At 46.9% G+C, this 26025-nt stretch overlaps 2 protein-coding genes across 5 annotated transcripts in view; one reads left to right on the top strand and one right to left on the bottom strand.

The window, feature by feature from the left end:
- Nucleotides 1-1657: 1657 nt before the first annotated feature.
- TUBB6 (tubulin beta 6 class V) lies at nucleotides 1658-24917 on the top strand. Of its 3 annotated transcripts, none has more exons than XM_019013964.4 (4): nucleotides 1658-1796; nucleotides 2134-2242; nucleotides 4383-4493; nucleotides 22603-24917. In XM_019013964.4, the coding sequence occupies exons 1-4, from the start codon at nucleotides 1740-1742 to the stop codon at nucleotides 22638-22640; spliced, it is 315 nt and encodes a 104-aa protein (XP_018869509.1). In that variant the 5' UTR covers nucleotides 1658-1739; the 3' UTR covers nucleotides 22641-24917. The 3 variants fall into 3 exon arrangements, with proteins under 3 accessions (XP_018869509.1, XP_004059247.1, XP_055224406.1); XM_004059199.5 differs by lacking the exon at nucleotides 22603-24917 and adding an exon at nucleotides 18519-20020; XM_055368431.2 differs by lacking the exons at nucleotides 1658-1796; nucleotides 2134-2242; nucleotides 4383-4493; nucleotides 22603-24917 and adding exons at nucleotides 14002-14189; nucleotides 18519-20020.
- The window catches only part of AFG3L2 (AFG3 like matrix AAA peptidase subunit 2), a 48313-nt gene continuing 44684 nt past the window's right edge, over nucleotides 22397-26025 (bottom strand). For both annotated transcript variants that reach the window (XM_055368428.1, XM_055368429.1), the window contains one exon: nucleotides 22397-23240. In XM_055368428.1, the coding sequence (XP_055224403.1) occupies nucleotides 23022-23240 (219 nt within the window). In that variant the 3' untranslated portion in view covers nucleotides 22397-23021. The remainder of the gene's footprint in view (nucleotides 23241-26025) is intronic.

Raw genomic sequence — 26025 nt, 5'->3', positions numbered from 1 at the left:
AGTGACAACGGACTTCCGGAAGCCACGCTGACACCTACTTTCTGGCTCGATCAGACCCCTGGACTTAAATTCCAGCCCAAGGGCTAGCACTGAAAGGGTGGCTATTTCAGCAAACGACCAAAGCTTCTAAAGTAGACACTTTCTTTTAAACCACTTGATGGCTGGATTTCTTAGAGAGAGAGACTAAAGCTGGAGGAAGGGTTCTTCCAGGGATGGCACAGGCCCTCCGCTCTCGGGCTCCCCACACTAGACTTCGGGCCGGCCGGATGGGTTAAGGTAGCACTCGTTGGAGTCAATAATTAAGCAATGGAAACAAACAGCCTAAATAAGGGTGTTGAGGACTCAGGAGAAGGTGGCTGATTAATCTCAGGCTCATAGTTTGAAATGGGAGCGCAGGGGCTGGGCTGTGGCCTCCTCATCTGCTCCCTGGGCGTGTGGCTGTGTAAAGAGGTGTGGGGACCCACAAGAAGGCCGAGGAGCAGCACTGGGGTGGAGAGAGCAGTGGGGAGGCGGGGACCCAAGGGTTAAAAAAAAAATTCCTCAATTTGGAAACATTTGCGAAACTCCAGAAGAAAAACTTTTAAAAGTTCTCCACTCCCTTCCAAACGTACAAACATGCACACACACAATTAGGAATTTCCCAAAGTTTTCATCTGTCTAAAAAGAAAGTGCCAGTGCCAATCACAGAACATCGTCGCTTCCTCATGTGCGGCGTTTCCACGGGCCTGGGAAGGGACGCAGAGGCTACCCCGGTGGTCCCAGCCTGCAGCGTTCACGTGAGGAAACTTCCGCAAAAGCCCTGATGCATGCACATTCTGACTGCAGAGGCCAGAGCATCCCGCATTTTGGAGGCTGAAAGGCTCCCCTAGGATAACCTTTTCCGTTAACAGAGGAGTCCGCTGAAGGGCAGAGCTAACTGAAAACAGCTAGAATTAAAATCCAAGTCACCCGGCCCGGCATCAGCAGTCATTCCTTTCCACCACACAAAACTGGCCAGGAAGACGGACTCTGGCGCGCCCTCCCAGGCCGAAGCGCATTTCTTCGCTAACGCGCGAGGGGTAGGCTGCATAGACCCGGCGCAGGGGGTGTTCATTTTCGGATCCAGCCCTGTAGTCACTTTAGCTAATCCCGGTTCCAAAGGGGTGGGAGTCGTCGGAGAGGAATGGCCTCTGTATCTCCGGAGACGGAAACACCAGGACGAAGAGGCCCTAAGAACGTGTGCCCGGGGTGCGACCGGGGGGTGGGGGGCAGGGGGCAGAGACCCTGAAAAGCTCCACAGCCGAGCCCCAGGGCGGTCTCCCGGTTGCACTGGACTCGGCGCGGGCGGCTGCAATGCTCCCGGGCGCGGCGCTGGGACCCCGCGGGCCACGTCGGCTCCGCTGCCCCGATGCCACGGCCCGACTCGCGTCTCCCTCGGGCGGGGCACCACAAGGGGCAGCGAAACGGTGGTGGGGGTGGGCGCCGCGCTCCTTCCCGTCTCCTCCCCGCCAGCTCCGGGCCCGTCCTTTTCCGCCCGGCTCCCGGCAAGGGTCCCCCGACTGGCGCCCGCGCGTCCTCCCTCGGCTGCTGCAGGCCGGGCCGCGGCGTCGAGCGGGGGCGGCGGGGCGGGGCCCGCAGCCATTGGCGAGAGGCGGGGCGGGGGCGGGGGCGCGGAGGGTCGGCCCCGGGACGCGCGCAGCCGGCCCGCAGTTGCCGCCGTCGTCCGCAGAGCCAGTGCCTAGCGCAGAGCCGCGCCCGCCATGAGGGAGATCGTGCACATCCAGGCGGGCCAGTGCGGGAACCAGATCGGCACCAAGGTGGGCCTGGCGCGGTGCAGGGCTTCTCCGCGGGTGGGCTGCTGGCGGGCCCTGGCTCTCCCGGCGCGACCCCCTCCGGGGCGCGCACCCGCTGTGCGCCCCTGGGTCCTCGGAGCCCGGTGCGGACCCGCGAGGGCCGCAGGGAGGGATCGCCCAGGGCGTGGCCGGTCGGGGACCCTCAACTTCTCGCTCCCCACCCCCATCCCAACTGGGAGCGGCTGCCGGCGGCTCAGGCGCGCCTGGAATTCGGCCGCCGGGGCGCCTGGGGTGGGCGCGGGTGGCGGCGTCCCGGGCTCTGGGTTCTGAGCGTCTGTCCCCCTGCCTTGCCCTGCCCAAGTTTTGGGAAGTGATCAGCGATGAGCACGGCATCGACCCGGCCGGAGGCTACGTGGGAGACTCGGCGCTGCAGCTGGAGAGAATCAACGTCTACTACAATGAGTCATCGTGTGAGTAGCAAGGCCGCCGCGCCCTGCCCGGCCGGGACCCGCGTGGACGCTCGGGCGCCGCCTCTTAGCGCGGCGAGTTTGCTTCGGGAAAAGTTCTCTCGGGGTGTAGCAGGATGCCCGGCCACTCCCTTCGCTCCTCCGGGGCGGGAAATCCGCCGTCAGTTTATTCAAACAGCTCGATTCAGCCTATCCTGAGGGTCTGAGCGCTTGAACGGGACCACCCGTTAGCGTTGTGAAATCAGCGTAGCGGTTCCTGTCCAGCCTTCTCTGTCTAGCCGGGCGCGGTGGCTCAAGCCTCTAATCCCAGCGCTTTGGGAGGCCGAGACTGGAGGATCATTTGGGCCCAGGAGTTCAGGACCAGCCTGGGCAGCATAGGAGACCACCCCCCCGCCCCCCTCTCGCCCCGATCTCTACAACAATTTTAAAATTAGCCGGGCTTGGTGGCCCACCCCTGTAGTACCAGTTAACTGAGGGCTTGAGCTCAGGAGGTCGAGGCTGCAGTGAGCTGTGATCGCGCCACTGCACTCCAGCCTGGGTGACAGAGCGAGACACTGTTAGAATAAATTAGAGCGTTTCTCAAGGATCCTTGGGAAAAACAAAGCTTCCCCCCCCCCCCCAAGTTTAAAACGTATCTCTTATTGGGGATTCTTGGCTAAAAATTTGAGAAACGCTCTCTTAAGTGACTTTTCTGGTCCCTTGCAGACCACTACAAAGACTTTAACCTCCCTGGAAGTTGAAACTCCAGGCAGTTCTCGGCAACTAGTGGAGTTTTATTCATTTACGCAGCAATGACAAAAGGCTGGGAACATCAGGGCATGGAAGATGAAATTTCTAGAGGACACTAAGGATAGTTCCAGTATACACTGCACTTCATGTTAATCCCTCACCCAGCTTGGGTACATACATTTTCGATCTGGGCGAGTGCACTGCAGGACAGGAGTTGAAGAGCAGGTCCTATCTGGAATCATATTAACCGTGTCCTCACTGGGAACAAGTTCTAGCCCAATTGGCATGAAATTTCCACACAAGAACACTCTGACTCAAAATGAGAGTGACTCTGGGGAAACAGAGCCAGTGGAGTGCTCCGGGTAACAAGGTTCTCAGACTGCACATGGGCACATGTATGTGTATGCATGGGGGAGGTGTCACAAAGCAGAGAATTTCATCCAAACCTGGCAATTTGCTGTAATACATAGTTTATTTCCATGGAGCTAAAGTTGTAAAACTTCCTAACAGGAAAGAGGTGTCAGGGTGAGCTGGAAAATACAGTAGGCAGGAAGTCAGGGGACTTGATTTCTCATCCTGCCTCTTCCTGGAACCTCCTCTGCCAGGTCATGCCTGGACTCGTTCCTCATTCCAGTGTTAAGGTTCTAGGATTTTTTTTCTTTCTTTTTTTTTTAAGAGACAGGGTTTTGGCCAGGCACGGTGGCTCACCCCTGTAATCCCAGCACTTTGGGAGGCCGAGGTGGGCAGATCACAAGGTCAGGAGATCGAGACCATCCTGGCTAACACGGTGAAACCCCGTCTCTACTGAAAATACAAAAATTAGCCGGGCGTGGTGGTGGGCACCTGTGGTCCCAGCTACTTGGGAAGCTGAGGCAGGAGAATGGCATGAACCCAGGAGGCGGAGCTTGCAGTGAGCCAAGATCACACCACTGCATTCCAGCCTGGGCAACAGAGCGAGACTCCATCTCAAAAAAAAAAAAAGGTCTCACTCTGGAGTACAGTGGCATAACCATGGCTCACTGCAGTCTTGACCTCCTGGGTTCAGATGATCCTGCCACCTCAGCTTCCAGAGTAGCTAGGACTAGAGGTGCACACCACCACACTTAGCTAATTTTTTTGGTTTTTTTGTTTGTTTGTTTTTAGAAACAGGGTTTTGCTCTGTTGCCCAGGCTGGTCTTGAACTCCTGGGCTCAAGCAATCTGCCCACCTCAGCCTCCCAATGTGCTGTGATTACAGGGATGAGCCAGTGCGCCCAGCCAATTCTGTGATTCTAAGAAAGTTCCTGTACCCTTTCTCTGAAGAGACCCTGGTTGATCCATTCCAGGCAGCTAGAACTGGTGGGACTTGAAAGGGGGAAGTCAATTACTTTAGAAACCTGAAAGTAACTCTTGTGGGTGGTTCTTTTCTCCTCCAGCTCAGAAATATGTGCCCAGGGCCGCCCTGGTGGACTTAGAGCCAGGCACCATGGACAGCGTGCGGTCCGGGCCTTTTGGGCAGCTTTTCCGGCCTGACAACTTCATCTTTGGTAGGTTCCATCTTTCTCACTTTCTTCTTCTTCTTCTTTTATTTTTTTAAATCAAATATTTTATATGCCAGATTTAAAGCATCACGTGTCATAGAAAAAGTGTGAATGGAAATCAGTGGTTCCCAGCCCCACCCCTCCCATCCCTAGCTGGGTTTATCACAAGGAACAGTTTTTTTTAAATCTTGACTTTTTTGGTGGGAAGGAACCTCTATATCTCTAAATGAAATTCTTCTACTGGTAGTTCTTGATTAAAAAACAAAAACCAGGCCAGGCGCGGTGGCTCGTGCCTGTAATCCCACCACTTTGGGAGGCCGAGACGAGCGGATCACGAGGTCAGGAGATCGAGACCATCCTGGCTGACACGGTGAAACCCTGTCTCTACTAAAAATACAAAAAATTAGCCGGGCATGGTGGCACGTGCCTGTAGTCCCAGCTACTCGGGAGGCTGAGGCAGAAGAATCGCTGGAACCCAGGAGGTAGAGGTTGCAGTGAGCTGAGATTGCACTACTGCACTCCAACCTGGGTGACAGAGTGAGACTCCATCTCAAAAATAGCAAAAAACAAAAAAACAAAAACCAAGAAACAATTTTAGACATTAGCTTCTTTCTCCCCATCATTATAAAGTTATTTTGCCATTTGTTTTTGGTTCCTATATTGGTTTTATCAGAATTAGGTAAATCCTTTTTTTCTTGCTTCTTCCACCTAAAAAATTATAGTAAAACATATCTTTCTGCAGACTTCTAAAGAAAATTATATAAAATTAAATGAAGTGGTACCATTAGTGTACCATCAAGTAGAACCTACAGGATAGGTGGCAGATTTGGAAGTTTCCCACCTATTTTAATGTTAGAGACCACATATCTATTGACATTATTGCTAAAAAAAAAAAAATTCCTCACTCAATCAAACATATTTCCAATACCTGTGAAAGGCAGTGTCTTCCAAGAAAATGTGAAGAATTTGAAGACTGATTCTGGCTTAAAAGCACTATGGTGTAGGAATCAAATACATCATGAAAAATCTACATTCCAACCCCTTTCTCAAAAGGCACCAGGAAGAGATAGTTTAATTGAGGGTAACAGACAATCCCATTATCCAAACCATTCCAGAGAGAAAATGATGGAAAACTTCCCAACATTTCCTATGAGGCTAGGTAGCTTCTACTAGAACATACAAGTGAAAGCTGTATATCAAACTTACTTAAAAATATAGATGCAAAAATCCAAAATAAAATACTTAGAATATCAAATGCAGTTGTGTTTTTTAAAAAATATATTAATAGCACATTGTGACCAAGTAAGACTGAGAGGCAGACAGTGTAATGGTTAGGAGTCTGGCTGTGCTGCCATACTCCCTGAGTTTAAATTTTGGCCCTTCCACTCACAATGTGGCCTTAGACTTATTTAACTTACTTGTGACTTAATTTCCTCATCACAAGTGGGACTGTCTACCTCTTAGTGAGATGTAAGGATTAAATAAACACTTAGAATGTCTAGTACAAAATAAGTGTTTGAGAAATACTAGCAACATCCCAGGAAGGCAAGGATGGTTCAACATTAAGAAGTCTACTAATAGATTAAAGACAACATCTTAATAGATGACCCAAAAAAGTGGGTTTTTTTTCTGACTCCCAGCAGGAAACAATTTTTTAAAAAAGATTAAAGTTTTGGAAGCCAGGAGCAGTAGCTAACACCTGTAATCCCAGCACTTTGGGAGGCCAAGGTGGGCAGATCACCTGAGGTCAGGAGTTTGAGACCAGCCTGACCAACATGGAGAAACCCCATCTCTACTAAAAATACAAAATTAGCCCAGTGTGGTGGCACATGCCTGTAATCCCAGCTACTCGGGAGGCTGAGGCAGGAGAATCACTTGAACCCGGCAGGCGGAGGTTGCGGTGAACTGAGATCGCGCCATTGCACTCCAGCCTGGGCAACAAGAGTGAAACTCTATCTCAAAAAAAAAAAAAAAAAAAAAGAAGATAAAGTTTTGGATGTGTTCCTGATTTGTAGAGGACAAAAAAACTTCTGTGTAAGCTGGAAGTAGAAAGAAACTTCCTTTATTTACAGATTATCTACCAGAAACCCATAGCAACATTACACTCCCTGGTGAAACATTAGAAGCATTCCCAGCAGAATTAGGTATAAGAAACAGATGTCCATTGTCTCTACAATTATTCCATGTTCTGAAGGCTTTAGCCAGTGCACAAAAACCAGAGAAAGAAAAAATGCAAATCATGTAAAGGAAAAGACAAAAGTGTTATTTGTTGATGAAATGATTCTCTTGGAGTTTCCAGATAGGCTGTCAGCTGAAAAATGACTAGCACTTACAAGACTTCAGTAAGGGAGCCAGACACAAGATAAAATATTCAGAAATTAATAGTTTTGCTATCAGGTTACCAATCTTTCTGATTTGCCTGGAACTGGGAGGTGTTCCCCAGGACACTAGACTTTGAGTGCTAAAACTGCCAGGGTCCCAGGCAAACTGGAACAGATGAATCACATTAAAAGCAATAATCACTGGGGAACACATCCTATTCACAACTGTAATAAAAGCTATAAATACCTGGGGACAAAATTTACTACTAACTAGAGGCAAGAGGGAATTAAAACAAAATATTCTCCCACCAGATTGGCCAGTATTTCAGAAGCTGCTAAGACCTAGTGTTGGTGAAGGTGTTTGGGAAAATAACAGCTGTTCAGAGAACTACTTAGTAGATTGAGCAAATTAATAATTTCCATCCAAGAGTTCCAGTTCAAGGAATCTGTTCTGCAGAAATGCTCACACATAGAGATTGCAGATTGGCCTCCAGAAGAGCTGAATCCATTTGCATGCCCACGGAGGGTGTCTGAGAGCTCCTCTTGCCCGGTGTCATCCTTGTCAATTCAGAGGGACTGCTCTCCGAGTACTGTAATAAAGACCTGACTTGGATAACATTAATATTCTGTATTGTGAGAAAGGAAAAAGGACAACCCTACTTTATACAGATCAGCATTGAGTAACTCACTTACTAAGTAGGTATAGACTCAGCAGCCACAGCTTCTTTCTGGACCACATTCCCAGGTCACAGAGTTAACATAGCCAGGAAGAAAGAGCACTGCACCGGGAGAGGGAAACTGAGCAGCTGACCCTAGCTCTGTGCCCGCTGGCAGCATCAGTTCCCTTCTCTGGGTGTCTCCACTTTACTATCTGAAATGAAGGACCCCCCAAGCATCTTGGGGTCACAGACCCCTGTAAGAATCTGCTAGAAGAAATGGCCCTATCTCCCCCACTTCTTGTAGAATTCTGCCCAGTCTTCTCCTTGAGGTTCAGTGGATTTTTGGTGAGAATCTGAGCGAGCAGACAGCTAAGATTTCTTGAGTCTGAATTATAGTTGGCTGAGTCTACCGTAGTCTCAGTAAGCTTTACCAGACACAATTCACGTATTTCCAACTAATACACCTTTTAGAAATCACACCTCTTCTTCGATAGGCAGTGTGTGCACATGGTGCACAGCTGGAAAGGCCATACAGTGAAAACCCACCTCCCTCCCTGCCTGCCTCCCCGCAGGAGTCCTTCCTGAGATTGGGAAACAGTTACAAGCATATCTGTGAATTTTTATAGATAAAGAAGATCTTAAAGGTATTTTACATATGTAAAATATATACCTTCTTCAAAGAAGGATATGAAACAACAGTAAAAGACAGGCATAAATGTAGCAGTTTACAACACAGAGTCAACTGTGAGCTCAGCTGTGGCTGAGAATTAATTTTAGCTCTGGGTTTCTGGCAACTAAATCCAAAAAAGGAAGCACAGCAGGTGACACAGCTGACATTGTCTCATAAAGGGGAATATATGCTTTTAATATATTTAAAAGGGAGCTTTCCCCACCATCCTGAGTGATTTGTATTTATTTTTAATTCGTACTTTGCTTTGCTTTTTAAACTTTCCTTTTTTTAGCAAAAACTAATATAACCACACTCTTAAAAGTTTAAAACTAGAGTTAAAAAAAAAATTCTGTATGCTCATCATCTTAGTGTAATTATTGTCAGCACTGAGGTATTTTTTTCACCTTTGTTTCTTTTTGCTGACTTTCATTATTGTAATCATGGTATCATTTATATCTTTTTCCATTGAACATTATATTATAAACCATATTTCACATTTAGTTTCTAAAATCCATAATTTTTAATAGCTCCATAATGTGTAATTAATTCTTTATGCAACTTTATAATGGCCAATAATCAGGAAGCTATTTCTTTTCAGCTTTTTGCTCTTAAAAGGAATATTGAACATCTTGATTCACTTAAATTTGTCTGTTTCTGACTTTGATTTCAGAATAGATTCTCAAAAAGCAAAATTACTGGGTCAAAGAGTGAAGAGATTTAAGCCCTTTTTACACACTTCCAATTGGATTAATGCCACCAGCAGTGTCTGAGAGCATAGTTTTTGCTGCACTTTTGCCTGAAATTAAACTTTTCAAAGAAATGTAGCAACTGAATGCTTATTTTATGAGAGACTCAGGGCTTTAAGAACTACTTTATAGGAAATGTAAGAACAGCTCTGAATTTGGCCCTTCTACACTGACGTAAATTGTCAGTGTAAAACAGAGAAACCTGCACACATATCACACCAGGACTCACACATAGAGGAGCCGGAAGGCAGGACATTAAAATGCAACTCAGCGCACTCTGCACTGTTCCCCAGGGGAAGGGTGGTTAGCCGAAACTCGTGCCACACCCATTACTGCTTTTTGAGATAAAATAGGAAAAAAGTATATAATTCTACATAGTTGAGTAAGTTCACACTCACACTTGTTACACAGGGCTTCGTGTACCAGTGGCCGGTTTTATTTCTTAAATGGGTAGTAGGTGTGTAGAGATTCATATTATTTTTCATATGCTTTTGCATGCCTTAACTCTGTCAAAAGAAAGATGTCAGTTGTCTCAAAGGTGTGGTCACGGAAAAGGCAGCTTTCATGGAGAAGGTTTTCAGCAGGTCATGGCTGTCTGGCCCCGGCCCAGTCTGCTCCAGGCCTGGCAGCAACTGAGGGACCCAACCCAGTCTGGATGGGTGCCCCGAGGAGGACTCACCCACCAGCAGTCAACGCAGTGCAGCCAGGACCTGGCCAGGTCTCAAGAGAGAGTCAAAGCCATGAACTGATCTTTATGACATGAGTGCATCACAAACTATTGAAGTGGTGAGAAGCTAGTTTCTCATAGCTGCCACTTTAGCAATTGTGAGTTTTCTTTGGTTTATTTGAATTGAACATTGGGAGAGTGTAAGGTCTTTCTAGCTGTTGACAAATGGGATCACGAAGATTAAGACAAATTAAGACAGACCTATGGTGCCCATTTAGTTATCTAATTGTCCCTGTAAGCCTTCAAAAATGTTAGAAATGACCTTTGGCACATAAAAACTGTCCCCGAAATTGCTTCTTGCATCTGTGCTTCATCTGACTTGCAACCCTATTTTTGATTCAGAATGTTTTAAGTTTTCAACAGGTTGTACTAACATGATATGTCTTTAATAGGAATTTTAGCAAGTTGACACCATTTTGAGTTAAGAATTGTGACTTGTTTAAATGAATATGCTTATTTGTTAAAATAACATATTATGGAGAATGGAGAAGTATCCAGAATATATAAACATTCTATATTGTTTAGCTAAATAGTTTTTAAGTCGTTCTCCAGTAAAAGAGGCAGAATTGTCTGTGAACTGGAGATGATCCATCCTCACTGGCTTTATACCATATTGTTTCAGTTAGAGTTGGTAAATTACAATAAACCAGTGTCATTCCATTTCCAAATAGAGTTTGAAATGATTTAGGAAACACTCATTTACATTAGTAGTGTATACTTTTAAAAGTGAAAGTTACCTGTAATTCCAGCACTTTGGGAGGTGCAGACAGGCAGATCATCTGAGGTCAGGAGTTCGAGACCAGCCTGGCCAACATGGTGAAACCCTGTCTCTACTGAAAATACAAAAATTAGCCAGGCATGATGAGCGCCTGTAATCCCAGCTACTCGGGAGGCTGAGGCAGGAGAATCACTGGAACCTAAGAGGCGGAGGTTGCAGTGAGCCGAGATTGAGCCATTGCACTGCAGCCTGGGTGATGGAGTGAGACCCTGTCAAAAAAAAAAAAAAAAAAACTTCCCAGTTGGGCGGTGGCTAATGCCTGTAATCCCAACACTTTGGGAGGCTGAGGCAAGTAGATCACTTGAACCCAGGAGTTGAAGGTCAGCCCGGGCAACATAGTAAGACCCTCTGTACAAAAAGTTTTTTTAAATTAGCTAGGCGTGGTGGTGTGCACCTGGGGTCCCAGCTATTCAGGAGGCTGAGGTGGGAGGATCACTTGAGCTAGGGAGGTTGAGGCTGAGGCTGCAGTGAGCGGTGTTTGCACCACTGCACTCCAGCCTGGGCGACAGAGCAAGACCCTGTCTCAAAAAAAAGAAAAGAAAAACTTTTCTGTAATGAATTGCTGGTTGCATAGCAGTCATACCTACTCTATTGTTGGAAAGTTTTGTGGGAAAAGAATGAAGCACCAGAAAGGTAAACGTTCTTCCAGCCTCTTTCGGTATTTCTAACTTTTTCTTCCAGATTCAGGGCTAGAAGAGGGGGCAGGAGTGCACAGATGCTTGACACTTACTCCATCACCCATTGTGAGCTCGAAACCAGAGGGGGGACTCAGAGAAAACCCTGGGGACCTGTTGCAGCCCCACTGCCAAAGCTTAGAGTTGGCAGCCTCCTGCTAACTGTCTGGAGTCACTGACTAACATCACACCGTATCAGTACAGAAGATGTTCAGTTCACGACTCCCAAATATTTAACTGGAACATCTGTTGCTATGAGACAGTGGCAAAATATTTTTCAGAAGTCACCAGCTTCCTCCTTTCATCAAGAGCACAGAAAACTTCATGGCTATTCATGCTATAAATATTGAGGAAGCTGGGTAAATGGTGTGAGCTGCAGAGGGAGTCAAGTTCAGCATCTCCGTCCACTTACAGCTAGCTCAGGTCTGATTGATTGGGGTTCTATGTTTGCCAAAAGCAACCTACTATTTTCAGTTGTTGGTTTCTGCTATTTTAATGAAATAGGTCCTAGGCTATTTTGACAGCTGCCCTGGGTCTTTCCTTTGTAAAATGTGACAGTTCTAGCACCGAGTGTGGACCAGCCCCGAGCTTGTTCCTCCCAATACCTATGTTGTAGTTTTGCCAGGTGCTGCCTGCTAGGTTGGGTGGGGAAGGGGTGGAGAGAAGTCGGTGGGGGCTTAGGAAGGACGGTGACCGTTTTCTCGCCTACTAAGAGAAGGCAGTCAGCTAGGTTTCACTGTGCAACACAGCTGGGCAGGAAGAAGAGAATCCCTGGTTTGTAAGAGAACAGTCACATACTAGATGCTGTCTACGGCTTGTGAAAAACACAAGGAAACGGCCACCTGAGAGTACTAAAGTGGCCAGGCCCACGGGATGTGCTGCAAGCACACAGCAGGCATCTGCCTAGCCCGCCCCTCTGCAGAGCCATAGGGCCTGCCATGCCAGTGACACTGGGCTTTGGACTGCCAAATGGGGCAAAGACAATAGGAGAGAAAGGCTGAGCTGATTTCTCAGTGGGACTGAGACGGAGATCTAGGGAGGCTGATGCTGCAGACAAGTGCAAGGGCCCTCTGTGGTCAGTTTCAGCTGGCCAGTTCTGCTCTCTGGAAACTTCAGTGTTCAATATTTAAATGTGTGGTTTTGTTTGTTTGTTTGTTTGAGATGGGGTCTCGCCTTGTCACCCAGGCTGGAGTGCAGTGGTGTGATCATAGCTCACTGTAGCCTCAAACTCCTGGGCTCAAGCAGTCCTCCCACTTCACCCTCCTGTGCTAGGATTGCAGGTGTGAGCTACCATAGCTGGTCTTATAAAAAAAAAAGTGTGTAATGTTTTCATGTCAAAGTTAAAACAAAGTGCTTGTACATGGTTTTTTCAGACAGTACACATAGATTGTGTATACAGTGCAGAAAGGGAAAGCTCTCATCCCTTCTACTGGTGGCCCCTGAGGTTTTATTCCCTAGGGGGATAACCGAGTGTGTAGACAGTTGGGCTGTGTCCTGCTGACATTTTTCCTTTTTTTTTTTTCTTTTTTTTTTTGAGACGGAGTTTCGCTCTTGTTGCCCAGGCTGGAGTGCAATGGCGCAATCTCGGCTCACTGCAACCTCCACCTCCTGGGTTCAAGCAATGCTCCTGCCTCAGCCTCTGGAGTAGCTGGGATTACAGGCACCCGCCACCACACCCAGCTAATTTTTTGTATTTTTAGTAGAGACGGGGTTTCCCCATATTGGCCAGGCTGGTCTCGAACTCCTGACCTCAGGTGATCCACCTGTCTCTGCCTCCCAAAAGTACTGGGATTACAGGTGTGAGCCACTGCGCCCGGCCCTGCTGACATTTTTCTGTGTCCATGTGCACCTAGGCGAGCACACAGAGCTGATTTTGTTTGGGGAAAATGGGATCCTGCTACACACACCATTTTGCAGCCTTTTGAAAAATTCATTAATGTATCTCAGACATCCTCCATGACAGTCACAGTGCCTGCCATTGTATATGTCATCATTTAGTAATTTCCCACTTACTGATGACATTTTAAAATTTTTCATTAAAGAAGAGCTGGGCTCAGGGGTTCACACCTGCAATCCCAGCACTTTGGGAGGCCAAGACAGGATGATCACTTGAGTTCAAAAGTTTTAAGACCAACATGGACAACATAAGGAGACCCTCTCTACAAATTTTTTCTTTTTTTTGACGGAGTCTCGCTCTGTCGCCCAGGGTGGAGTGCAGTGGTGCGATCTTGGCTCACTGCAAGCTCCGCCTCCCGGGTTCACGCTATTCTCCTGCCTCAGCCTCCGGAGTAGCTGGGACTACAGGCGCCCGCCACCACGCATGCTAATTTTTTTTGCATTTTTAGTAGAGACGGGGTTTCACCATGTTAGCGAGGATGGTCTCAATCTCCTGACCTCGTGATCCACCCACCTCGGCCTCCCAAAGTGCTAAGATTACAAGCATGAGCCACCGTGCCCAGCCAAAAAAATGTTTTTTTAATTGTCCCAGCTACTCAGGAGGCTGAGGCAGGAGGATCCCTTGAGCCCAGGAGTTGGAGGCTGCAGTGGCTATGATTGCACCACTGCACTCCAGCCTGGGTAGCAGTGGAAGACCCCATTTCTAAAATAATAATAATAATAAATTCCTTTTTTATACTTTAATCTTCACGTGATTATCATAAAATACATGTTTTAATTAAAATGTCATAAAGCTAGAAATGAACTCTCTTAGGACCCCATCCTTCAAAGACAACCTGTGCTTTCTTAATTGCATTGTAAATGTTTTAATAAAGTAATTTTTTTTTTTTTTTCATTTTGCTAGCTAGCTAGGTAAAACATTTTCATGGTTTAGGACTTAAAAGGAACAAAAGGGTATATAGTGAAAAGTTGATCTCCTTCCTACCCCAAACTAGTGTTAAGATTCTTGAATGTCCTTTCAGGTATGTTCAGGCAGACACATATATTCACACACATACAATGGAGCCAGCTGTATACACTGTTCAGTACCCTAGTGTCCCTCCCTGGCTCCCCAGCAACGTATTTTGAAGATCTTTCCATTTCACAAGTATGGCTGCCTCATTCCTGTTGATGGCTGATAGTATCCTCTGCAGAGATACCGCCATGGATTTAACCAGTCTTCAGTTAATAGGTATTTGGGTTGTTCCCCTTTTTATTATTATAAACTGTTCCTCAGTAAACATTTGTATATATGTCATTTTGCACATGTATGGGTCTATCTAGAAAAACTTACAGAAGTGTAATTGCTGTGTCTAGGGGGATAATTTTGATAGCTGTAGCTCAGCTGTTCTACAGCCCACTGCCCTTGCTATCTCCAGCAGCTCCCGTGGGAAGTGGCCTTCCCCAAACCCTCAGCAGTGCAAGTCAGGTGTTTGGATCTCTGTCAGTTTCACAGCAGAAAAATAGAATCTCCTTGTTTTAATTTGCGTTTCCCTTATGAGAAGGGTTTAGCATTATTTCCAGTACCTAAGCTATTGGAATTTCCTTTCCTGTGAGCTGTATGTTTATAGCCTTTGCCTGTTTTCCTAATGGCTGTTGTTTTTCTTACTGATTTGAGGACTTCTTTAGATATTTAAGGAGGGTATCCTTTATATGTGATATGAGTTATTAACAGTCCAGTACATACATTTTAACATTAAGTTCAATACACTTAATGAAGAATCACAGAATTTGTTTTTTCTTGCACTGAACACCTACAGTGTTTAGCACTGATAAATGCTTCATACCCCCCAAGAGTAGAGCCACTGTGTAAGGCTGCACTTGCTATGTACTGCAGAATCCAGGGGTGCCATCAGTAGACCTCATTGTGAGCAGGCCCGTGTCCCAAATTGCATGGGAGCCCCTTGTCCACTAATTAAAGATCGACAAGTGAAAGGCAGCTTGCTTACCCGATGTAGCACTTGGCAGCTCTCAGAGGCAGCCTTGGTGGTTTCACTGCTTCATAGTTGAGTGCCCCCAGGGTGAGTGCAGCATCAGGGATGGACCTGCCCACGTGAAAGCAGAGAGGCTGGTCTTTGGCAGTGGTTGTGAATTGTTGCCACCAGCCGTGTGTAGACAAAAGTCAAGTTGGAGTAAGTGGGGAGAGGTCTGTATAATGCAATGCAAGTTTTTATGACTTGAATTAGTTAAATCTGCAGCCCAAAATTTCATGAAAATAAATATTTAAAACATTTTATTAAAAATTAAATTGACAAAGTCATATTAGAAATTAGTATTTCAATTTTCCCAACTCTAAGTATACTGAAATAAATTGCCTTAAAGTGAAAGAGTGAGAGTGTATTTAGGTAAGTCTTGGTTAAGCCTTTTTGGTTTACATTCAGAAACAAGAAAAGAATGACTGATGTAAAATGTCATGACCTGCAAGTTAGGTCGTTTCCAATTCTGCTTTCTTCAACATTGAGTTGTTGGCCAGGTGCGGTGGCTCACGCCTGTAATCCCAGCACTTTGGGAGGCCGAGGTGGGCGGATCACTTGAGGTCAGGAGTTCAAGACCAGCTTGGCCAACGTGGTGAAACCCTCTCTCTACTAAAAAATACAAAAATTAGCCGGGTGTGGTGGCAGCACTTGTAATCCCAGCTTCTCGGGGGGCTGAAGCAGAATTGCTTGAACCCAGGAGGTGGAGGTTGCAGTGAGACAATACCGTGCCACTGCACTTCAGCCTGGGCGACAGAGTGAGACTCCATCTCAAAATAAATAAATAAATAAATAAACAAAATTGAGTTGTTAAGTGACAGATGATTGAAAATACTTTTTTTTTTTTTTTTTTTTTGAGACAGGGTCTTGCTCTGTCACCCAGGCTGGAGTGCTGTAGCACAATCTTGGCTCACTGCAACCTCGATCTTCTATGTTTAAGTGATCCTCCCACCTCAGCCTCCCGAGTAGCTGGGACTACAGGCATGCACTACCAGACCCAGCTAATTTTTGTATTTTTAGTAGAGATGGGGTTTTGCCATGTTGCCCAGGCTTGAAAATACTTTTTGATAATAGCTTACTATTTGATTTTTGGGATGTAACTCTGAAGACAATCAAAGAACTGAATGACATTGTAGAACATAATTCATTCCCATTTACATACATCTGTGGACAAGATTTCTCATATATGTAAAAATTAAGAGGAATAGAATTGATCCAAGCCTTGGCCCTTTCTGGCAGTATTTAATATTCACCCTTGGATAAATGAATTAATAGGAAAAAAATAGATAGATAGATAGATAGATAACATTATTTAATACTTTGTAATCACAGGAAATTAAAAAGAATCAACTTCAACTGATTGGAATTATTTCTGATTTTTAAATATATTCTATCAATAAATTTAACAGAAGAAGAGTTTTTTAAAGTGATTATATTGTTTCCAGAAATTAAAATTATATCATATGCAACTATTTGATTTATGAAAAATAATAGATGTTAACTTTAAAATAAATGAGAGGTATCTAGTATCTAGTTTTTTCAAATGTTCATTAGCCAAGTGTAGTGGCATGTGCCTGTAGTCCCTGCTACTCAAGAGGTTGAAGTGGGAGAATCACTTAAGCCCAGGAGTTCAAGGCTGCAGTCAGCTAGGGTGGTGCCAGTGTATGCCACCCTGGGTGACAGAGCGAGACCTTGTCTCTAAATAAATAAATACAAATGTTCACAGCAATGTATGAAAGCCATTGCATTATATGAAACTCGTAGTGCCCAGAAAACCAAAAACAAAAATTAGTTCCTCCCACTCCTACGTGCATCTGTTCATATGGACATACAAACCTGTGTAATTTTTACAGCTGGGAAAAAAATGCTTCTGCTAGTGAAATAATCCATTTTAAAATGAGATAAAATGAAAAATAGGATTTTAAATTTAAGAGCCAATCTTTCAGATTCAAATTTTTTTAGGTAAAGTAAGATATACATAAGCCTGTCTGGCAAAAATGCACCATTATGGGGCTGGCCCGGTGGCTCACACCTGTAATCCCAGCACTTTGGGAGGCCGAGGTGGGTGGATCACGAAGTCAGGAGATCGAGACCATCCTGGCTAACATGGTGAAACCCCATCTCTACTAAAAAATACAAAAAATTAGCCAGGTGTGGTGGTGGGTGCCTGTAGTCACAGCTACTAGGGAGGCTGAGGCAGGAGAATGGTGTGAACCCGGGAGGCGGAGCTTGCAGTGAGCCGAGATCGCACCACTGCACTTCCAGCCTGGGTGGCAGAGCAAGACTCCGTCTCAAAAAAAAAGCACCATTATGCAGAAAACAGACTAGGTCTCTTTCTTGTTACTTGAACTCTGCATAAAATACAGAAGTCTTTCAGACATATTAAGCTCCTTTTCTCAACTGGCCTGGAAACAATTTGAGGGCAGGAATTACTTCCTGTGCTTAGTATTTAATTATAGGGGCAGAATAAATAATTGGTTCTGCAAACATTTTGCAACAGTAATTCTGGATGATGAATGAGGGGCTCCATTAACATGAAAAAGTGTCAAGTTTTAAAAATAAAATACTTGGGCCGGGCGCGGTGGCTCACGCCTGTAATCCCAGCACTTTGGGAGGCCGAGGTGGGCGGATCACAAGGTCAGGAGTTCGAGACTATCCTGGCTAACAAGGTGAAACCCCGTCTCTACTAAAAATACAAAAATATTAGCCGGGAGTGGTGGCAGGCGCCTGTAGTCCCAGCTACACGGGAGGCTGAGGCAGAAGAATGGCGTGAACCCAGGAGGCGGAGCTTGCAATGAGCCGAGATTGCGCCACTGCACTCCAGCCTGGGCGACAGAGTGAGACTGCGTCTCCAAAAAAAAAAGAAAAGAAAATACTTATACATAGTACAGTATAAGATTCAGAAAGCCCAAAGGAGAGAACTTTTTTTTTTTTTTTTTTTTGAGATGTAGTCCCATTCTGACGCCCAAGCTGGAGTGCAGTGGCACCATCTCAGCGCACTAGAACCTCCACCTCCCAGGTCCCAGGTTCAAGCAATTCTCCTGCCTCAGCCTCCCAAGTAGCTGGGACTACAGGCTCCCCACCACCACGCCCGGCTGATTTTTGTATTTTCAGTAGAGATGGGGTTTCCCCATGTTGCCCAGGCTGGTCTCTAACTCCTGACTTCAAGTGATCCACCCGCCTCGGCCTCCCAAAGTGCTGGGATTACAGGCATGAGCCACGGCGCCCGGCCAGTAACTTATTTTTTTAATGTATACCTTTTGTTCCCTTTGAATTCTACCATGTGCAAGAATTACCTCTTTAACATGGAACAACCAGGTCAAAATGTATATACATCTTTAAAATTGACCAGTAGCTACTTTGACTTGCCTAAAAACGTACCAGTGCATCTGCTCAGCTGCACCGTTGGTGGGTGCCTGTTTCCCCGGCCCCTCCCTTTGGCTAACAGCACATCATGGAATCACTTCACACCCTCCTTGTCGGTGACCAAGCATGGTGATGGAGCAGCCCTTTCCTGTTTAAACGGCACGGGACTCTCTTTGTTGCAGGCCAGACGGGTGCAGGGAACAACTGGGCGAAAGGGCACTACACGGAGGGCGCGGAGCTGGTGGACGCAGTGCTGGACGTGGTGCGGAAGGAGTGCGAGCACTGCGACTGCCTGCAGGGCTTCCAGCTCACGCACTCGCTGGGCGGCGGCACGGGCTCAGGCATGGGCACGCTGCTCATCAGCAAGATCCGTGAGGAGTTCCCGGACCGCATCATGAACACCTTCAGCGTCATGCCCTCGCCCAAGGTGTCGGACACGGTGGTGGAGCCCTACAATGCCACACTGTCGGTGCACCAGCTCGTGGAGAATACAGACGAGACCTACTGCATCGACAACGAGGCACTCTATGACATCTGCTTCCGCACTCTGAAGCTGACAACGCCCACCTACGGGGACCTCAACCACCTGGTGTCCGCCACCATGAGTGGGGTCACCACCTCGCTGCGCTTCCCGGGCCAGCTCAATGCTGACCTGCGCAAGCTTGCGGTGAACATGGTGCCCTTCCCGCGCCTGCACTTCTTCATGCCTGGCTTCGCGCCGCTCACCAGCCGCGGCAGCCAGCAGTACCGGGCCCTGACCGTGCCCGAGCTCACCCAGCAGATGTTCGACGCCAGGAACATGATGGCCGCCTGCGACCCACGCCATGGCCGCTACCTGACCGTGGCCACCGTGTTCCGCGGGCCCATGTCCATGAAGGAGGTGGACGAGCAGATGCTGGCCATCCAGAGTAAGAACAGCAGCTACTTCGTGGAGTGGATTCCCAACAACGTGAAGGTGGCCGTGTGCGACATCCCGCCCCGCGGCCTGAAGATGGCCTCCACCTTCATCGGCAACAGCACGGCCATCCAGGAGCTGTTCAAGCGCATCTCCGAGCAGTTCTCAGCCATGTTCCGGCGCAAGGCCTTCCTGCACTGGTTCACGGGTGAGGGCATGGATGAGATGGAGTTCACCGAGGCCGAGAGCAACATGAACGACCTGGTATCCGAGTACCAGCAGTACCAGGATGCCACCGCCAATGACGGGGAGGAAGCTTTTGAGGATGAGGAAGAGGAGATCGATGGATAGTCGGAATAGAGCCGCCCCAGCTCAGATCCTACAACACGCAAGTTCCTTCTTGAACCCTGGTGCCTCCTACCCCATGGCCCTGAATGGTGCACTGGTTTAATTGTGTTGGTGTCGGCCCCTCACAAATGCAGCCAAGTCATGTAATTAGTCATCTGGAACAAAGACTAAAACAGCAGAGAATTGCGGGTTCTACCCAGTCAGAAGATCACACCATGGAGACTTTCTACTAGAGGACTTGAAAGAGAACTGAGGGGCCATAAAATAAACTTCACCTTCCATTAAGTGTTCAAGCATGTCTGCAAATTAGGAGGGAGTTAGAAACAGTCTTTTTCATCCTTTGTGATGAAGCCTGAAATTGTGCTGTGTTGCCTTATATGAATATGCAGTATGGGACTTTGAAATAATGATTCATAATAAAACACTAAACGTATGTCTTCATCTCTCTAGCCATGTGCATAAATGACGTAAGTTACTTTGTATGGTTACAATGGCTACTTGGGTCACTGGTCTCTCCCTGGGGTGAACTCCTCCCCACTTCAGTTCACGAAAACAACAGAGGAAAGGGCTCTTCTTTAAATGGAGGCTTTAAGGGGGGCAGCCAAAACTGTTGCTAGCTGGAAGGCAATGCGGTACAGACAAAAGCCCCTCCTCCATCCGCAGCCACCTTTTAGACTCCCAGAGGATCTTGCATTTTCCCAAGTCAGGTCCTGGGCTAGGGTTCCCCAACCTTGTAGGGGAACAAACAGCCCCAAAAGGCCTCCAGACAAAGCCAGGGGTGCTGGGTGGGAGCTGGGGTGCCAACAGCCAGCCCTGCATGGAAGGGATGGGCCCTTTTCTGCTGTGACCCATCACACCTGATGGCTTCTACCACCGGCCACACCTTTGGAGTTTCCAAAGATAAACTCCACGGGGCATGCACAGTAGCCCCGCTAGTGCCTGGTACAGACCTCACTGTTGACAATATTTTTGCTTTACTTCTTCCTGCCCTCTTGAAGCTGTGAACGTGGGACTTGCTCTAGCCATAAGAATGAGCATAGTGTGTCACCCCCGAGTGGAAGCGTCATGTGCCAGTGCCAGTGCCAGCCCTCCTGCTCTGCCTCCCACGTGGGCAGCCCCCCCGATCCCTCCTGTCCACCCGTCCAGGTTCCTGAGTGACCATCCTGGGCAGAGCCCACTGTGAGCTGTGTTGGACAGGGAATAAGAGACAGACAAAGCTTTGTCATTCAGGACCACTTAGGGTTAGGGTTCCCCACAGTACAACCACAACACCACCCTTGGTCTGTGATCCCAGGCCTTACATTGACTAGCTGTATTTATTTTGTATTAAGCTCCAGCCTTGGGCAGATGGAAAGTTCATCACTAAACACAGCAGCATGGCTTGAGGTGATCACAGATCTTTTTGCAGAAATCTGAACTATTCTGAGACCACAGTAAAAATAAATCTTACCAGCTCACCACCCACATTTGTCCTGAAAACATGTTCCGTGTGACCGTGGAAAGATCCATGCATGAGCAGGCCCCACAAGATGGTGGCACAGGTAGCCACGGTTGCTCCTAGCACAGAGGGCCACTTGCACAGGTTGAGCAGCCATCCAGGGCCCAGAGCTTAAGGTTGCTCACCTCACCAGAAACATGGGTGTTGTCGGTGCTATCTGGCTTTGTCACTCTTACTGTATCAAGCCTGACTGACAGTGGGCCCCACTCTCGTCCCCCGGGAGGCCTCACAGCCAAGGCCTGTGAGAGAGCAGCCCACGCTGGCTCCACGCCTTGCAGTGGTTGGATAAGGAGTAGAGAGCGTCTCCTAATCGTCTACTGCCTGTATGGTAAAAAGCACACACAGCACCCTCACAACTGTGTGAGCCTCAGCCTGGAAACAATGCTTCATTGGGCACCTCCCAAAAACACCCTATGAGGAAAGAAGTGGCCAGTGTGGCAATGCCTGCAGGTGCAAAGGTCCAGCAGGGGGCGCCTGTTCTCCTGGCATGCTGAGCTGTGGAGTCCAAACAGCTGCTTCCACGGCCTGCCAGGGGACAGGTGGGTATCTCAGGCTGCTGGGAAGTAGCCATGGGTGGAGCATGCATGGCCTGGGGCCATGGCAGGGATGCCACTAGATTGTGTTAATTCTAAAGCCACTGTTCCGACAACATCAACACCACACAAGGCAAGCTAGAATAATGCTAAAACAGACTGCTAAAAATGTAAATAGTTAAAAATGCCAGTGTCTCCTCCATGTCCAAATAACAGCAATTGATAGAAGACTTAGCAAATCTTCCTCATGCCATCTTTTTTAAGGAATTTTGATATAGGTTTGCAACACTACAGACTCACTTTTCTGGAAGCACATAACCAATAACTCCCTTTCAATAGACAATAGGAGCAGCTTACCAGTCAGACCACTCCTGAGATGTCCCCAGAGAGCCAGGGCCCAGGGGACTCCAGCTTAGTTCCACTGTTCCTTCTCTAAAATCCAGGTGATGGCTCAGGTCAGCCTGCCAGGCCCGCTACAGTTATACGTTAACTTCTAGACCCAGAAGGTGTGGCCAACATCTGGCCATGACTGGCCTCTTGAGGACCGGCACTGGGGTGGTTATCATGGATTCAGGCCATGACTAACCCCTCAGGACCCATGTACGTTATATCCAGAGCTCAGTGCATCTTTACAGGACACATAACTCTAGAAGGTTCCAACCTCCTGTGGGAGCTGATGAGAACCAGCGAGGCTGAGATTTTGAAGGATTCTCCTCTAAAAAGCAAGAAAATTTAATTTCTTGCCATTATGTTTTCTAAAAATATCCAGAGCATAAATAGGGACCCTTTGTGTGTTCAGAAAAGTACAGTGTTGACATTTTATTTTTTATGTAAAGAAGCCATATTTACATAATACATTCATATTTTTAAGTATGTTACAGCTCCTGTAGAAAACCATTCCATTAAGACAGCAACAAGTGATCTGGATTCAATCTTTAAAATATTAAGTCAAATTAAAATGTTCTTATCAGGACTCCAATTTAATTTCACAGCCCATCTGCACAGGGGAACTGAGGAGAAACAGGAATGAAGAGTGGGCGACAAAGAGAAAGCATCCCTTCCCACACGCCAAGAGTCCAGTGCAACGATCCCTGCCACACGGTCAGCCGACCCCACTTGGTGCCACAGGGTCCAGCCTCGGCCACTCTGGGCTCAACCTTTCCAGCACGTCTGGGAGCCCAGTGAGGCTATGGGACAGTGTGCATTTCCTTCAAGGCCTCCGGAAAGTCACCTGCCACCCACTGTGACCTCTGAGGCTGAAAGGACTAAGGACTCCTTTCCCCATCATTTCAGCTGGGCCAGTGGCTGGCTAAAATCAGCGCAGCGTTCCCATTCTTCTGAAAGCCACAGCTGAAATAATGCACCAGCTGAAACCACAGTGGACAGACTGAGATGGCCTCCCTCTGGGCCTCTAGTTGGCAACTTTCTCACCCGGGGGCTCCTCTTTCTCCTTTTCCCGCTCCTTGTTCCAGTCCTTAAGGCCTTCTGGAAGTGAGGTGTCCTCATCCAAGCTGCCAGTGCCTTCCACAAATTCTTCATAGGTAGATTTTTCCGCAAATGGTCTGGGGCCCAAAAGTTCAACCATATCATTCTTATCTAATACTTCTTTTTCTAACAACAGAAGAGCAACCTGAAATATGAACAATTTTCATTAAATACAGTTACTCAGCGAAGTCTATTCAGAAATATTAATTTTTTATTTACAGGTGACCCCATTCCAAAAAAGGATTTAAGACCAATGAAAAAGATGTCTCATACATAAGGTTGCATAGTTTTAGAGTAAGATGTGCAAAATATCAAAGCAACCAATGTCCATCTGTAAGGGATACATTTCCATACTAGACATATTTCCACACATCTGCACAATGAATGCTGACCATCTATAATAAGGAGGAAGCTGGCCGGGCGCGGTAGCTCGCGCCTGTAATCCTAGCACTTTGGGAGGCCGAGGCGGGTGGATCACAAGGTCAAGACCATCCTGGCCAACATGGTGAAACCCTGTCTCTACTAAAAATGCAAAAAAATAGCTGGGCATGGTGGTGTGCGCCTGTAGTCCCAGCTACTTGGGAGGCTGAGGCAGGAGGATCGCTTGAACCCGGGAGGTGGAGGTTGCAGTGAGCCAAGATTGTGCCACTGCACTCCAGCCTGGGCGACAGAGCGAGACTCCTTCTCAAAACAAACAAACAAAAAAAAAAAAATAGGAGGAGGCTGTGTATGTTCTATATACATCTCAGAGATACACACTTCAATTAAAAAAACAAGATGTTCAGTGTGCACAGCATCTTACGTTTGCTTTTCTGAGGTGATAGGAATGTATCTCTTTATGTGCATTAAAGCAGAATAGGCAGCCAAGTGCGGTGGCTCACACCTGTAATCCCAGCACTTTGGGAGGCCGAGGTGGGCGGATCACCTGAGGTCTGAAGTTCGACACCAGCCTGGCCAAAATGGCGAAACCCCGTCTCTACTAAAAATACAAAAATTAGCCAGGCACAGTGATGGGTGCCTGTAAGCCCAGCTACTCAGGAGGCCGAGGCAGGAGAATGGCTTGAACCCAGGAGGCAGAGGTTGCAGTGAGCCGAGATCGCGCCATTGCACTCCAGCAGCCTGGGCAACAGAGCAAAACTCGGTCTCAAAAAAAAAAACAGACTAGGCAGGAGCCATTAGCTTAGGGCTTTTTCTGTACCCAGAACCCATCCATACACAAACTGGAACTTAACCTAGAGGCATTCTTTGTAACTAACTTCAAATTAAGCTTCTACCAATCATAAACAGCCAACCAGCCAACTGTGGCAGAACTTGGGACCATGCATTGGACCACACAAATAAGGCAAATGCCCAGCAGTAGCCAATCAAGCAGTCATGCACCACTAACGACGTTTCAGTCAATGATGGGCCACATGCAGATGGTGGTCCCGTAAGATTATAATACCTTATTTTAACTGTACCTTTTCTATGTTTAGATGTGTTTAGATACCATAGTGTTACAATGGCCTGAAGCATTCAGTACAGTCACATGCGAGCAGGTATGCAGCCTAGGAGCAATAGGCCACACGACACAGCCTAGGTGTGCGGCAGGTGTAGCGCACTCTGATGCCTGCACGACGACAAAATCAACTGACAGCAAACTCCTCAGACCGTATCCCCATCATTAAGCAACACATGACTGCAGTTTCTTTCGTTGCTTCTAGGCTCAGCCTACAAAAGCTTGCTGCTCATGCTGCTGGAGCAGAGCTCTGAACTTCTAATTCTGAGGGCTGCCCAATTCCCAAACTGTTCTTTGCTCAAATAAACTTATTTGTTAAATTTATTTTGTCTAAAGTTTCTTTTAAACGGTACATAAAAAATATATGGCCACGCGCAATGGCTCACACCTGTAATCCCAGCACTTTGGGGCGGCGGATCACCTGAGGTCAGGAGTTCGAGACCAGCCTGCCCAACATGGTGAAACCCTGTCTCTACTAAAAATACAAAAATTAGCCTGGCGTTGTGGCACCTGCCTGTAATCCCAGCTACTCAGGAGGCTGAGGCAGGAGAATTACTTGAACACAGAAGGCGGAGGTTGCAGTGAGCCAAGATGGAGGCACTGCACTCCAGCCTGGGCAACAGAGGGAGAGTCTGTCTAAAAATAAACAAACAAACAAATAAATAAATAAATATATATATATATAAAAAAATATAAAACAAGGGCAGAGATACAAAATGAAGGCAGGAAGGTTAATGTGACAGTAGTTTACTTTGAAGTTCTATTCATTTGTTACGGCTGAACCATAAATTTGACACTACACGTTTTAACAGCCTACAGAAAAAGGGACCCCCACCGGATTACACACATGGAAGTGTGACGGTATCATGAGAAGAGGGAACAGTGTTTATGTTAGATCATACACCTAGTGTAAAGAAAATTAAGCAGTTTAAATTATAAGTTGATCTCATAAAATGACTTTTTTTTTTTTTTTTTTTGAGACAGAGTCTTGCTCTGTCACCCAGGCTGGAGTACAATGGCGCGATGTTGGCTCACTGCAACCTCTGCCTCCCAGGTTCAAGTGATTCTCCTGCCTCAGCCTCCCCAGTAGCTGGGATTACAGGCGTCCACCACCACGCCCAGCTAACTTTTTGTATTTTAAGTAGAGATGGGGTTTCACCATGTTGGCCAGGCTAGTCTCAAACTCAGCCCCTCAAGTACTGGGATTACAGGCATAAGCCACTGCACCTGGCCAGACTTATTTCTTGAGATAACTCCTTACTCTGAAATTTAATCTATTTGTAGTTTGCAATAAATGTTATGTTTTTAAAGATATAAAATTATGAAAGTTTTGTCTTTTCAGTTTTTAAAAATTTTATTATAAAATGCTTCAAATAGGTACAAAAGTGGAAAGAATGGATAATCCCCATGTAACCACTATCAACAGTGATCA

The sequence above is a fragment of the Gorilla gorilla genome, chromosome 17 (genome assembly GCF_029281585.2).
Source record: "Gorilla gorilla gorilla isolate KB3781 chromosome 17, NHGRI_mGorGor1-v2.1_pri, whole genome shotgun sequence".
Lineage (NCBI taxonomy): Eukaryota > Metazoa > Chordata > Mammalia > Primates > Hominidae > Gorilla > Gorilla gorilla.
Note: the sequence above shows the minus strand (reverse complement) of the source record. Positions and strands in the feature narration are given on the sequence as shown.